This window comes from Lacerta agilis, chromosome 6, assembly GCF_009819535.1.
Source record: "Lacerta agilis isolate rLacAgi1 chromosome 6, rLacAgi1.pri, whole genome shotgun sequence".
NCBI classification, from domain to species: domain Eukaryota; kingdom Metazoa; phylum Chordata; class Lepidosauria; order Squamata; family Lacertidae; genus Lacerta; species Lacerta agilis.
The window spans coordinates 48,962,111-48,976,368 of NC_046317.1; the positions used below are offsets into that span (position 1 = coordinate 48,962,111).

At 44.9% G+C, this 14,258-nt stretch overlaps 1 protein-coding gene across 1 annotated transcript; it reads left to right on the forward strand.

Moving 5' to 3' along the window:
- Nucleotides 1-1,793: 1,793 nt before the first annotated feature.
- On the forward strand, nt 1,794-13,947 carry LOC117047895 (lymphoid-restricted membrane protein-like). Its single transcript, XM_033151124.1, has 9 exons — nt 1,794-1,904; nt 2,231-2,292; nt 3,563-3,639; nt 4,048-4,144; nt 6,096-6,171; nt 7,230-7,257; nt 9,774-9,914; nt 11,032-11,163; nt 13,942-13,947. The coding sequence occupies exons 1-9, from the start codon at nt 1,879-1,881 to the stop codon at nt 13,945-13,947; spliced, it is 645 nt and encodes a 214-aa protein (XP_033007015.1). The 5' UTR covers nt 1,794-1,878.
- The last annotated feature ends 311 nt before the right edge of the window (nt 13,948-14,258 follow it).

Here is a 14,258-nt window from a genome sequence, read left to right on the forward strand (position 1 = left end):
TGAGCGTGTTTATATGGTGGATTAGTTGCAGTGTGTAATTGCTCTTATATGGCCGCTCCGTTGGTGAATGCATGGCTGAGAGAGGCTTTTTTGAAACCCAGCTCTGTCTAGGCATTCAGCCCTGCTGGTTTCCATTACATATTAGTAGTACATCTGGGGGGTGGGGGGAGGAATACATGTTTGACTGTATATGTCATAGGTACAGCTCTGATTGTACATTCACTTTATTATCTCTCTGGTCTGGGGGCAGGGAGAGGATTAAGATGCTGTTTGGCTCTATTGCCTTGTATTTTATGAGCTATTAAACCATGCAGTTTTAAGGAAGTGTGAAATGAGAATAACAATGAAGGGTGGAATCCTCCTTTACAAACCAAGATAATACTTCCACCACAAGGCAGTCTTGTTGCCTTTCAACTGTGATATGTACTTATTGACCATCTCTTTTGGACATTCCCTTTTTCAACTTCCAGTCTGTCTTTTTTTTACCTGGGCATTCTTTCACGTGTCTTCTGCGTTCATCTGTAAGGCCAGCCTTTTCACAAAACCCTCAGCTTAAAGGCTGTTGCAATGTTTCTCTCACATTCGCAAACCTCCCAAAGTGTGTGCGTGCAGCAGCTATTATGGTGAGCAACTTGGGCAGCCTCCCATGTGATGGCAATTTTGTGTGTATATGCCCTAAAGTTAAAGCTATGGTTTTCCCAGTAGTAATGTACGGAAGTGAGAGCTGGACCATAAAGAAGGCTGATCGCCGAAGAATTGATGCTTTTGAATTATGGTGCTGGAGGAGACTCTTGAGAGTCCCATGGACTGCAAGAAGATCAAACCTATCCATTCTTAAAGAAATCAGCCCTGAGTGCTCACTAGAAGGACAGATCCTGAAGTTGAAGCTCCAGTACTTTGGCCACCTCATGAGAAGAGAAGACTCCCTGGAAAAGACCCTGATGTTGGGAAAGATGGAGGGCACAAGGAGAAGGGGACAACAGAGGATGAGATGGTTGGACAGTGTTCTCGAAGCTACTAACATGAGTTTTGCCAAACTGCGAGAGGCAGTGAAGGATAGGCGTGCCTGGCGTGCTCTGGTCCATGGGGTCACGAAGAGTCGGACACGACTGAACGACTGAACAACAACAACATGCCCTAAAAGCTTGTCTACGCATCAGCACTGAACTGAATTTGATTTACCTGACAGCTAGTCTTCAGTGTCTGCTACACTGAATACATGTGACCATCAGTGTACGGGTGCTGCTAGATCTAATATTTGACCAATTTACATTTCACCACTTGGAAGAGTATAGCAAACATATATACCTAATTTTCATGATCACAACTTGTCTTTCTGTGTACTTCCTTGTCTCTTCTAATGTGTTTCCTCACTTCTCCTGTTTACTGCAAAACAGCATGGTAATGCGCCCAACTAAACTGTTCGTTTTCCACCTGCTTTGCAGTGTTTTGTTGTTGTTGGGTGGGTGGGACTGGCACAGCTACAGATTTGCTGCCTGTCCATAAGACCAGAAAAGAAAACAATGGCTTTTACTTAGAACAACTCCTGGAGTGAGCGTTCTTCGGAGGTACTGTACTTGAGACTGAAATACTAAGCCTTCCCAGCAGATGGCCTGCTTTCTCCATCCTGGAACAAATTTCCATACCTCCTGGATTACAGTAGATAGTTACTTAACAGTAGCAGCCTGGAGACTGCAAGGCCCATTTGTCAATGTAGTTGAAATGTGATGAACACAAAACCTTTGCCAGAGGTTTGTGACTCATAGCTCCCCCTCCCCCGAAAATGCCTTTACAGGGAGCTGCTTTGTCCAGTTTACCAGGGAGGGAGAGGTCACAACGAGGATTCTGCAGTCTTGGCTGCCAGCCACCTGGTCCAGGATGGCGAGTGGAGCGGTGCTGCAGAGGTAAAGATGCTGAGTCCATGCCAGCCAGGATCCGTGGAGTAGGGGATGCTCAGAAGAGAGTGGGATGGTTGGGAAGCTGTGCCTGCAGCAGCAGCAGCAGTAGCACATCATTGAGCCAGATCACACTGCAGAAGGTGACCCACCCAGCACCATGAAACTTTCCCTTTGACACAATACTGGCAATTGCTCCCAGGGTCTCCCTTCTGGAGTGGCAAAACTCACAGGATCTTGAAAGCCTGTGGCGGGGTGGGCAGAGAGAAGAGTTACTTGCCTGCTTGGATTGCACCTTCCTCTGTGGTTGTTAATCAAGCCTGTTTATCTTTCAGCAAAGAGCCGCTGATGCAGAATCGGGCAGAGCTGGATGGAAGTAGGCTGTCTTTGGATTCAGGTAAGGAAACAGAGAAAGCCTGGGGATGGAAGGAGGAATCGATTTCCCTGGGTAGGAGGAGACGCTCTCTCTCTCTCTCTCTCTCTCTCTCTCTCTCTCTCTCTCTCTCTCTCTCCCCCCCCCCCCCCCCCCCCCCCCCCCCCCCCCCACTCACTCTCACAAGGCAGTAGCCTGATGTGGTTTGTAAGCACTGCTCCAAATCCTGGAATCTGGCAGGGGCTTCATTGCTGAGCAGCTGACTTAAAGGCTCACAACCCAACAGGATGGTGGGGTTAGCTGCACTTCTAGGAGGCAGCCCTCTGACAGCCGACCTCTTGCACAGGCTACCCCCAAAGCAATGCTTTCTTCTTGCATGGTTTATTGACTTGATTTTGAACAGCATCTCTGACGTCAGGTACTGGTTCAGTGATCCATGAGCACCTCTGGCTCCTATTGGCCAGTTGAGAAGACAACGGAAACTCACAGAACGGCATCCAGATCTGGGTGCCACAATTTAAGGAGGATATTAATAAGCTGGACCGTGTGCAGAGAGGGGCAACCAAGAGGGGCAACCAAGATGATCAAGGGTCTGGAAACCAAGCCTTATGAGGAACAGTTGAAGGTGCTGAGTGTGTTTAGCATGGAAAAGAGACTGAGACGAGATAGGATAGCCATCTTCAGATATCTAAAAGGGTTTTCACATGGAAGATGGAGCAAGTTTGTTTTCTCCTGCTTTGGAACCAATGGCTTCAAGTCACAAGAAAGGAGATTCTTACAAAACATATGATAGTAAGAGCTGTTTGACTGTGTAGGACTGTCCTTCCTTGGAGGCTTTTAAGCAGAGGTTGGATGGCTATCATGGATGCTTTAGCTGAGGTTCCTGCATTGCAGGGGGTTGGACTAGATGACCCTTGGGTGTACTTTCCAACTCAGTAATTCTATGATTGCAGGCCCCAGTTTCTGTTCTCTCTCTTTCCATCCCAACCCCTCACAGTCACAATCCCAAACAACCCTTAACAAACTACAGTGCCCAGAATTTGGTGTGTGTGTGTGTGTGTGTGTGTGTGTGTGTGTATTGAATGTGCTTTAAAGGTATAGTGTCCTCGGGAGCCGCTAGCTATCTTGTTCCACCCTTGTTGTTCAAGGGACGGGGAGGTGTACGTTATGTCTGGCTCTGCTGCTGGCTTCTGGTTTGGAGTTGACCAGGAAATATTCCATGCTGACTTCGCTGACCCAGCACATTAGAAGCTGAGATGAGCACAAGTCTGACCTTTTGCCCTCCATTCTCTAGGAACAATGGCCAGTTCAGAAGGTGAATCAGAAAGGGTGATGGATGAGAGAAGGCATAGCTCTGATAGCACAAACAAGGTGAGCAGCACTAAGGGGACCACTTTACTTTTAGTTGACTTATTCTTAACAGGAAGTTCCCAAGTAGTGTCTATCTTAGGTGTTGATCAGCCCGAGAACTGCTTGGTTTCATAAATAGCACTATGGGGGGGGGGTGTCCCCATTCTCATAATCCATTTAACAACTGGAACCTGCTTTGTTCCACCCTTGCAAGTCTTTCCCTTAAAAAGATGTTCCAGCGTGCTCTACATGGAAGGAGACATTTTCTTCTGCCTCTGCTCCTCACTCCAACTGTCTCCACTGCGTGAGCTTAGCATCACTGGGGTTCCCACCCATTGTCACTCCCTCCCCTTCTAGGAGAGCCTAATCCATCACCGCAGGGCTGTGTGTCCTCCTTTACACCTGCCTGCTGCTCTTTCCCCTTTGCAGCGTTGTGCTAGGAGACTCCAAGAGCAAGGATGCAAGGAGAGCACGAGGGGCAGGGAACCAACGGTGCACTTTGAAGATAGTGGTGAGAGTGATGAAGGTTGGTGAGTGCCATTGCTTTCCTCATTTGCTCTACTCCTCTGGGAGTGCCCCCTTCCCTTCTCCCCTCTCCCTCTCTTTAGCTTTCCTTCCTCCTTTTAATGTTATTTATTTACGTTTTCCAGATTCTCCCATCCACTTCCTTTTCCGCCATTCATTCTCTTTTGTTTTGCTTCTCTCTTTCTCTCCTTGGGTTTCCACTTGATTTATTTATTTATTACATCCTCCAGAGATCTCAAGGTTGGCATACATAGTTCTCCCCGCCCCCTCCATTTTATCATCACAACAACCCTGTGAGGTAGGTTAGGCTGAGAGACTGTGACTGGCCCAAGATCACCCAGTGAGCTTCACGGCCAAGTAGGACAAGGGTATCCCAGGTCCTAGTCTGACACTGTAACCACTACGCCACACTGCCTCTCAGTTCTGTTTCTGCCTCCATCCATAAAGGATCAACACATTCCTTTCTAAGCCCCAAGGAGATTACCTGGAGGAGTTTCTTCCGGGGTAGGTCACCAGGAACTCCCCTTGGTGTGTTCCACACAGGTCTTGTCCTGCCCTTCCTAGCTGCCCTGGTGAAACAGTTCCTCCCTCCCTTGTCTTTCTTCACCCTCAGCTGCTTGCCTTTGAATTCTTAAACTTCCTTGTTTGGTGCTTCCTGCTAAAAGTGACAGGCTGTAAGCAGCTAGAGCCTACCTTTGTTGTGTGCTGAATCCAGGGTTATGAGACAATGTACACTGTTTTGCAAAAGTTAGCATATCTTGCTTGACTTCCAGGTTCAGGTGGCCCTCTCCATCATTTCCCCTATATTCTTATTTTTTGTTTAAAACTGAGCAATAATAATCTGCATTTTGGAACTGCACCATTAATAAAAAAGTGTACTTGCTGCTCTCCCTCCTAATTTTATTGTCACAAGAATCCTGTACGGTAGGCTAGACTGTGAGAGGCAATGATTGGCGCAAGTTAGCCCAGGGAACACCATAGCTAAGCGGGGATTTGAACCGTGGACTCCCGGGTCCTAATTCCCCACTGTTTTATTTTCTGCTTTATTTTAGCTATGTCATTCTGTTTGCTTGTTTCATCGCTGAAGAGCAATGGGTGGATGGTTTGCCTCTATCGTGAGTGGCAAAAGTCTACATTGCAACTGGCTTTGATATAGGCTAGAAAGATATTGACTATAAAGGCCTGGCAGTAGCTGGTATCTTGTAAATCTAATTTGTGGGTGACCTGTAAATCAAGTGCTTTTGCCCAACCTCCAACAACAACAACAACAACAGCAATAATAATAATTTATTATTTGTACCCCGCCCATCTGGCTGGGTCCCCCCAGCCACTCTGGGCAGCCTCCAACAGATATGAAAATACATTAAAATATCACAGGTTAAAAACTTCCCTAAACAGGACTGCCTTCAGGTATTTTCTGAATGTCAGATAGTTACCTATCTCTTTGACCTCTGCTGGGAAGGTGTTCCACAGGGCGGGTGCCACTACCAAGAAGGCCCTCTGCCTGGTTCCCTGTAACTACGTACTAACTTGCCATAGCTTGGTGTTTTCTACTCAGAAACAGAATGATGTCATGGTGCTCCCATTGTGCCTTGATTTTCCTCGTCTGCAAGGTCGTCTTACCCATAGGTGCTAGGGGTGCGGGGCGCCGGGCTCTCAGGGGTGCCAGGCTGAGTCTGGGGCCCGAGAGTTGAGTCCAGGGAAGAGCCCGCCCTTCAGTCGGAGTGCCTTGGCGGGCTCTTCTGCTGCGGGCGGCTCTGCACCGCAAGTTTGGGGGTGACCGAGCCAGCGAGATACTGAGGCAGCCAGCCGGCTCCGCCCTCCTGCGCGCCTGGGACTGGGCAACCTGGGGGGGGCGGATCTTTGCACCCCGGTGCCGCATATGCTTAAGACGACCCTGCTTGTCTGGCGCTGGTTTGACTCTGTTTCAAGGCTGATCTTTTGTTACCTAGACCCAGATCCCTCTGAAGATGTGCTGACTACCTCCGCAATGGAACTTTCTGTGCTGCAAAGGCTAGGCCTGCATAGGTAGGAACCTTCCACATACCTGTTTCTTGTGAGCAGGAAGCATGTCACCTATTCCAAGAAGGCGGCACGAAAATGATCTTGCAGTCAGACAGAAGCAAACTGCTGCATTTGGGATCATGTCAACCCAAGTAGACAATCTCGCAGGACATTGTGAAGCCATGGGGAATCTTACCATATTATTTCCCGACCGGTTCCCTTGTAAACTGTACCTTGGGCTAATATTGCCACTGCAATCCCTTTGCCCTTCTTCCTGAACACAAGTATTCCCGTTTGGATCTCTTTGCTCCGACTTTTTGTAAATAAGAAGCTCAAGAATGCAACATGTTGTGGATGTCATGAAATTCTACTCAATATTGATCCAGAGCAGATTCCAATGTACAGTTAACAGAGTAAAAACTTAAACATGTTGCAGGATTAAAAAAATAAAAACAGACCAGAGACAATTAATATTTCATCCTGCAGAGCTTTACTGCTACTGAAGGCTAATGAGCATAATGTTCACAAATCCAATACATGCAGGATTGGCACTGTCCATAAGAAATCCAGTTGCAGCAGACTTAACTTATAATAAGTCTAAACCTTAACACCAAGCATACTATGTACAGAGCACCACACCAGAAGGAAAATATATAGAAAAAGAAAATGCAACCCAGGCTCCTTCTGGCCTTACTTTAATAGTCAGCATAACCTTGACAGAAAGAGATAAGAGAACCAGTTTAAGCCGGCTATACTCAGCTTCTCTGAAGGAATAACCCAAACATCATGAACCTTCTGCTTGTTTCTTTCACACAGAGGAGTTTCCAGAAGCTTCCAGAACCCTCTTGAATTAAGTAGAATAGGAAAGATCTCTGCACATCAGATCAATACTTTCTGCACTAAGAAATGCAAAGTGACAGTGGATTCCCCTCCCCACCCCTCAGTTAGTGAGCATTTAGCTTTTTGTACAGTTTCAGATTTAGACAAAGGCTATCCTGGTTGGAAACCACAGGACCTCCAACCTGCTGAGCTGCCTATGCCTTGCCAAATCTCTTATGGCTCTGCTTTCTCTTCCTTCGCAGGGTAGCTTTGACAGAGCAGGATGTGGAGGTGAGTTGAGTGCTGTTGTCTTGAGGTCTAGTATCACTTTTGTGTGCCACTTGGAATGAAATATTCTGAGGCTTAGCGAGACCATCGTCAGAACAGCAAATAATCATAGCAATCGGATTCAATCTCACAGTTGATTTGGGGGCCTTGCTTTCCAGCTGGTAGTTAGGCAGTGGCTCCGGCCCTTGTGATGCTCTGATTATTCAGTAAGTCGGGTTGCTATTGTTCGTAGCCCCGTGACCATAACAATATTAAATCGCAAAACAAACAAACAAGACAATCCGAGAGTGAGTTAAAACATCCATTCGTAGAACTGCAAATTGTCAAAACTTTAAATTTACCCAAATAATTTAGCTTTCAAAATTCCCTTGGCAATTTTCACTGTTTTATATTGCTAAACTATAAACAACAAGTTTGTCTGCATTGGTCAGACGCCTTCTAATTTTGAAATCATTTAATTTACCTTCTTAACAATTCTGGAATGAACAGAGAAATCGGTTGGAACCAAATTGATGGACTATGCCGAAATGGCAAAATTAACTGGGAAGCTCAGAAATCAAGAAGAACTTTTTAAAAAAGAATGGGAAAAGTTCATAATTTATTTACGAAACCATTGTAAGCAGGTTAAAACATTAGGAGGATTGTAAACACACTTGTAAAGTAATGAAAAGTATGGATAATTTGGAAGGATAAAAATTTGGATAAGTGTTGATATGCGGTTGTAAATATTACCATTAGGACCCATAGAAGAGATTGGGGGGGGGGGGGAATCAGGAGATTCAGAGTAATTTTGATAGTTAGAGCTTGAATTTTGTTGTTTGTTTTATGTTTATATATTTTTTAAATCAAATAAATATATATAATAAAACAACAACAGATAAATCTGTTGGTAGGTGAGGGGTGTGTGTGCAGTTCCACCCATCCTTGGGTGAGAGTCTTGGTGGAGCACAGCAAGTTGGGTGAGAGCCAGATTTCTTGGAGGAACAGTACATCTGTGTGACTGATGGGTGGCTGTTTGTATTGTTATTTACATTGTTCTGTCCATGAATGGCTTCATTGTCTCCTTGGTTTTCTCTATTCATATTTGTTGAGTGGAAGGAGTGACTGGTCTTAGCGGTTGGTGACTGAATGCGAGACATTGGAGTGATTGGGTGGATGATGTGTTTGTGTGTATTGGTGGGAGCCAAATGGGACAAGTGATACTGAATGAGTAATAGGTATTTATGATCTGTGCAGATGTAAGGTAGAATTTGAGTCTCACATGTGGTATTTTGCAAGTCAGGGTGTGCCTTGGTAAGAGGCAGGCTGGAGACGGAAGGGATCCCTGACTCTAAAGATGTTTTTAAATGTCTTTAGTTTTAGTGACTTTATTGTTTTATTGCATTGCATTGCAGTTTCTCTATTTCATTGTTTGCTATATATATCATATTTATTGTTTTGTAAATCACTTAGAGACTGATTTCAGTAATAAGCGGTATACAAATATTATATAATGCACAATGTTTTCAGTATGCCTGATGCTCTGACTAACCACCTGCTGCCCTTGGCGGGGAACATCCCACACTCATCTAAAGTTGTCCATAGAACAAGTGTTAAGTTGATCAGCAGCTCATTGCACACAGTTGGCAAATCTCTACATCCACAACTGCTGATCATTCCCAATCCATTTGCAGCACATTCCAAGGGCCTTTCTCGAAAGTATAGCATGGGAAAATGCACCGTTCCCAATACATAGTTAAGTCACATTTTCCCAATAGTTAAATCACAATGTATTATTGCTGGGAAGGTGCAATGCTTTCTTCAGCTATCAGGCCATGTCTAGAACAATTATGACTTTGAGATGTGGCTAGAAGATGGATTTGCAAGGCTCCACAGGCACCTGCTTGATGGTCATGATGACACCAATAACGATGGGCCTCCCAAAGTCTTACTATCTCCACCCAGTGCCCAGCCTGAATGTGTAGACATATTAGACTAGAAACATGGCGCTCCAGCCGGAGTTGACTGACCAGTCTCCAGGCACAGCCTTGAAGTGCTTCTTATCAGTTTAACTCACACACAGAGGTGTATACACAACTGGCAGCCTGATTTGCCCTTCATTCCTCCCCCCCCAACCCCCGATTGGCTGTCGAGGTGAAACTGACAAGAGCCTGAAAACTTCAGGAATACATTTGCATACAATTATTAAAATATTTAAGCAAAATATAGATGCTTGTTTCTGGAACTGGCCTTCCTTTTCTCACAAGCCAGGCCATAAACATTTCCCCTAAAATGTTTTGATTTTGCAATGGTGCTGGTGAGTTTCCTTTCCTTTTTCCTTTTTTAAACCCATGCTTGCATTTGAATGCCAGCTGAGTTTCCTGAGAGTTGAAACAAAATTTTAAAAAATCCTTCCAGTAGCACCTTAGAGACCAACTAAGTTTATTATTGGTATGAACCTTCATGTGCATGCACACTTCTTCAGATACCTGTTCCTGAGAGTCGTTTGCTATGTTTTGACCTGCCCCCTTTCTTGGCAGGCAGCTTTTGCACACTTGGCTCTTGCCTTCCGCTGTGACGTGTTCACGCTGAGGCGGCGAGTGCAGGTGGAAGAGCGAGCAAGGAACACAGCCGAGGAGAATATTCAGCATGAGCTTGGGGAATGCCGAACGATGCTGCAGGTCAGTGAAGCCATGTCGCAAGAACCCTTGGCCATTTGGACCATTGGTTTGCTGCATTCCTCTTAAAGCATTGCAACTAAATTTGGCGCGGAGGTTCCTGAGATCTTGGTGTTTTGATGCAGTTGGGTGCCATTTTGAATCAAGATGGCGGACTGAACCTTTCAAAGCTGCACTGATTATTTTTGTTTCTTAGAATTCTCAAGCAATGCCGGGTATGAGGCCACTAGTCTGCTGCAAGGTACAAACAGGATCACTGTTCACTGTAAACACTTTAGGGGGGTGGTGCTTTTTGTTGCATATGTCGTGCTGTCTTGCATCTACACAGTACACAAGACATATTCCAGTGAGTGATGCTGTCTCCTCCCCTTTACTGATTCTCATGGTCACCATATACCTCTTTTCTCAACATTTTTAAGTGGGTGTCCCTCACCATCATTTTTGCACCCCATTTAGTGTGTCATTTAAAAATTATGTTACTTGCACTATTCCACCATGGTGCAATTGGAGAAATCTGAAAACTGCAAAGTTACTTCTGAATATGGTTGGGTGATAGCTGTCGGTAAGCACACAGCCTAAGTTAATTGTGCTTAGTTGCCATTTAAATAAATGAGACTTTGAGTAATGATTAACTTGATCCCATGGATTTATGATTGGGCCTAATTTCAACTATCTTCATTTCGATCCAGTTGTTCACAGAATATCACAGATATTCACAGAATATGAGGTCCTGCTGGAGGAAAAGGGGGAGGTGATTTTGACAGATTCCTTCTTCTCCCTGAAGACCTTATGGCCACCTCTCCACACCATTTTGGAGGTCCCCCAATCCTCCAGAGCCGTTTTTTTTCCCAGGGGAGCAACAACGGAGAGGAGGAATCAGCAAAAATCACCTCTCTCTGCTTCCTCCAGCTGAACAGAGTTCTGCTTATGGGAACTGTGGATCCAAGCAATTGTCTAAACCATACCTGATTAAACTGCTGGTGAATATGTCTAATGTGTAAGTAATGATCCATTGCTTGAGATTGCCTTTTTTATCAGGTATGGTGAAGAACCCAAGTTAGGAGTTAGGCTGATAGTCCAGTTAATCCAATATTTTCCATCTTGTGTTTTATCTCTCCAGAAGCTGGATCAGGCCTGCCTGGACCCCAGGCACAAGGAATTGGTAGAACATTTACAAAGCAGTCTTGCCATCTTAGAAGGAGCGGTTGAACGGGCGATGGGCGCAGCAGAGAAATTAGGAGCTGTCCATCAGGTCAGTCACCAGTCTAGGTGGTGAACATAAGGCAAATGACTGTGGGCTCTTCTACAAATGTGTCTTTTTGCCAGTGTAGACCTGAGATTCACACTGTAGGTTGATTTAAAGATTTAGCGTAGGCATGAGCAATCCCATTTAGCCCTAGAGTCAATTTCCCTTCTAACCAACTTTCTTGGGGGCCACATGACACTGCAAAAGTGGGCAGAGCAATTGCTATACATTTTACCTTTGTACAGAAGGCTAATTTCTGCAAACACTTGCACACCCCTCATGATGCTCCATCCAGGTAAAAGGTGTTTTTCAGAGTTCAAGGACACATTCCAGCCAGGCAAAAACACTCAAGGAGAGTGGGAAGCAGGGCTCATGAGGGATGTGACTAAGGAGGGGGTCTGGCCTGTGGAGAATCCTGAGGACCAGATTGCGTTTGGCTTCTGGGCCTGAGCTATGCCAACTTAACTGTATTGAGATCTTGAAGTTCTTTTATTAAAAGGACTCTTGTTGTTTTCTTTGGAGAGCTGATACAGCACAGTGGCAAAGAGAATGTGCTCTGGAGCAGTGTTTTTCAACCTTTTTTGGGCAAAGGCACACTTGTTTCATGAAAAAAATCACGAGGCACACCACCATTAGAAAATGTTAAAAAAATTAACTCTGTGCCTATATTGACTATATATAAAGTAATTCTCTTGAATAGGAATCAAATAAACACAATGAAAGTATTTTATAATTACTTTATTATGAAATAGTAAGTAAACAGAAATATGAAAAATTATAAAATACTTTATTCAGTGCGCAACCAGGGCCTGTTTGGCTGAACACAAAGCTGATATTCTGGCTGGAATTTTTCCCACGGCACACCAGGCAACATCTCGCGGCACACTAGTGTGCCACGGAACAGTGGTTGAAAAACACTGCATTAGAGTGAGGACCTGATTTTTAATGTGCAAGATCTATGCTGCTTCGTAACGTGGGTCAACTAAAAATGAAATGTTTGGTAATACAGTCCCAGAACAAGTTTGTAATCTGCTAGATGGGGAATAAAGCTCAGGCAGGCTGGTAAACAAGTTTCGGTAGTGAATTTTTGAGCAATAACAGAGAGGAGGATTTGGATGTTTGTTTTTGCAAAACTAAAATCAAGCTCTGGATAGGTTTGGTGAAGAAATGGTAGCTAAACTGAAGCTCAGTCTAGGTCCTGTTGGTGGTTTCTTCTGCCCTGGAAAGTGGTCTTCACCCCACTCCAGAGTGGGTTGCGTTCCCCCGTAAAGCAGGGATGAGGAACCTGTGGTCCTCCAGATGTTGATGAATGACAACTCCTGTCCATGTTGTCCATGTTGGCTGGGGCTGCTGAAAGTTGGAGTCCAGCAACTCTGCAAGGGCCACAGGTTCCCTATCTAGACTATGGTTGCACCAGCAATCCTAGAGTGAGCAATGGGTGCTAAATGTTTTTTTTTTAAAAAAAGATGTTTCTCTGCCCTCTGGATTATTCAACACTTTATGATACTTTATGAGCATCAAAAGGATTCCATTGTAAATAAGCCTTGGCATCATTATATCCATTCACCAGAAAAAACCCTCTTGACATCTATTCTATGGGCACGTAGCTTCCTAGAATTGAGCACTTGGTTCAAAAGAAGCTGATTACTGGTACTCAGAACTGGTATTGCCTCAGACTCTGTAACCTTTTATCTTAAACTCTGTTCACCCAGTGCATTTGAAGCAGATTGTTCCCCCCATAGTGTTCTGGGAACTGTAGTTTGAAATGGGTACTGGGACTGATAGCTGTGTGAGGCGTAAAGTTCTTAGAATTCTTTGGGGGAAATAATGTGCTTTAAATGTATGGTGTGTACACAGCCTCTTATCCCTCTCCCACAATGTTCTGCACTAATTGCACAAAAATAAAAGCAGGTTAGGGCTGGCTAAAGGAGAAATGACTTTCGAACTGGACTGAAGTTAGCTTTTTGTAAGGCTGCCGAAATGGAAGATAGCCCAGTCTGCATCTTAGTTGTGTGCTGTGTTTTTTTTGTTTTTTTTAAGTCGGTTGTAAATGTGAGTCACACAACGGTGTGTAATCATGCCAGTTGTGTAATCACTCTTGATATGCAGGTTCTCTGATGAAATGTGTAGTAGTTGAGAGGTGCACAGTCTGTTTATTTCTCTGTATAGCTTCTTTCGATCCTGCACTGCATTGGGGAAGGGATTTTGTTTGTGTGTAATGATGTTGCGTGCTTTTGAAAAGATAGGTTATTTCTTTGGTTAAGGCAGTGGTTTGGGATGTCGAAGGTCATTGCTTCAATCCTCTCTTCCTGTCTGGGAGCAATTACTCAAGATCACTTAGCACGGATCACTTACTCCTTTAATCTTCTCATTGAACTTACACCTACAGAGGCTGAGGAGTCTAGTGTCAGGGCTTGTTCCTCCCCTGTGCAGTGCATGCTAGTGGGTGAAGAGAGGGTTGTGAGTATGCAGTCTGGGGGTTGGCAGTTCTTTTCCATCAGAGTGGTTATTGCAAAGCACAAGGATGTGGGTGTGTGGGGCATAGGAGTGACCATGAAGTTTCAAAATATTTGGAAGGATCTCGGAATAGGGGTGTGACTTTCACAGGTATTTAGTACGCAGAAGTTCAAAACAAATGTGTGTGTTTGGCAGCCCTGGAAATCAAGCCACACACAGGTTGCCTGGGGCTTTTAGACAGTCCTATCCAACAGCGGTTGCAGGATGGAGGCACAATGAAGGCAAATATCCGCAGTGCTCTTTGTGTCTTCCTGCTTATGTGTGCAGTATTGACAAACAGATCGTTTTCAGGTCAGATTGCTGCTGCTGCTGCTGCAGTCTATTGCTCCAGTTGAGTCTCTTTGGAATACAGTGGTACCTTGGGTTACAAACACTTCGGGTTACTGACTCCGCTAACCTGGAAGTAGTACCTCGAGTTAAGAACTTTGCCCCAGGATGAGAACAGAAATCGTGTGCCAGCGGCGTGGCAGCAGCAGGAGGCCCCATTAGCTGAAGTGGTACCTCAGGTTAATAACGGACCTCTGGAACGAATTAAGTTCGTAACCAGAGATACCACTGTATATTGAATAGAGACAGAATCTGAT

Bases quoted from the DNA above. Each gene is read 5' to 3' on its own strand.
- LOC117047895 (XM_033151124.1), top strand. From the start codon at position 1,879: ATGGCGAGTGGAGCGGTGCTGCAGAG. The intron at 1,905-2,230 runs GTAAAGATGCTG...TTTATCTTTCAG, and splicing joins AGTGGAGCGGTGCTGCAGAG to CAAAGAGCCGCTGATGCAGA. The intron at 6,172-7,229 runs GTAGGAACCTTC...CTTCCTTCGCAG, and splicing joins CAAAGGCTAGGCCTGCATAG to GGTAGCTTTGACAGAGCAGG.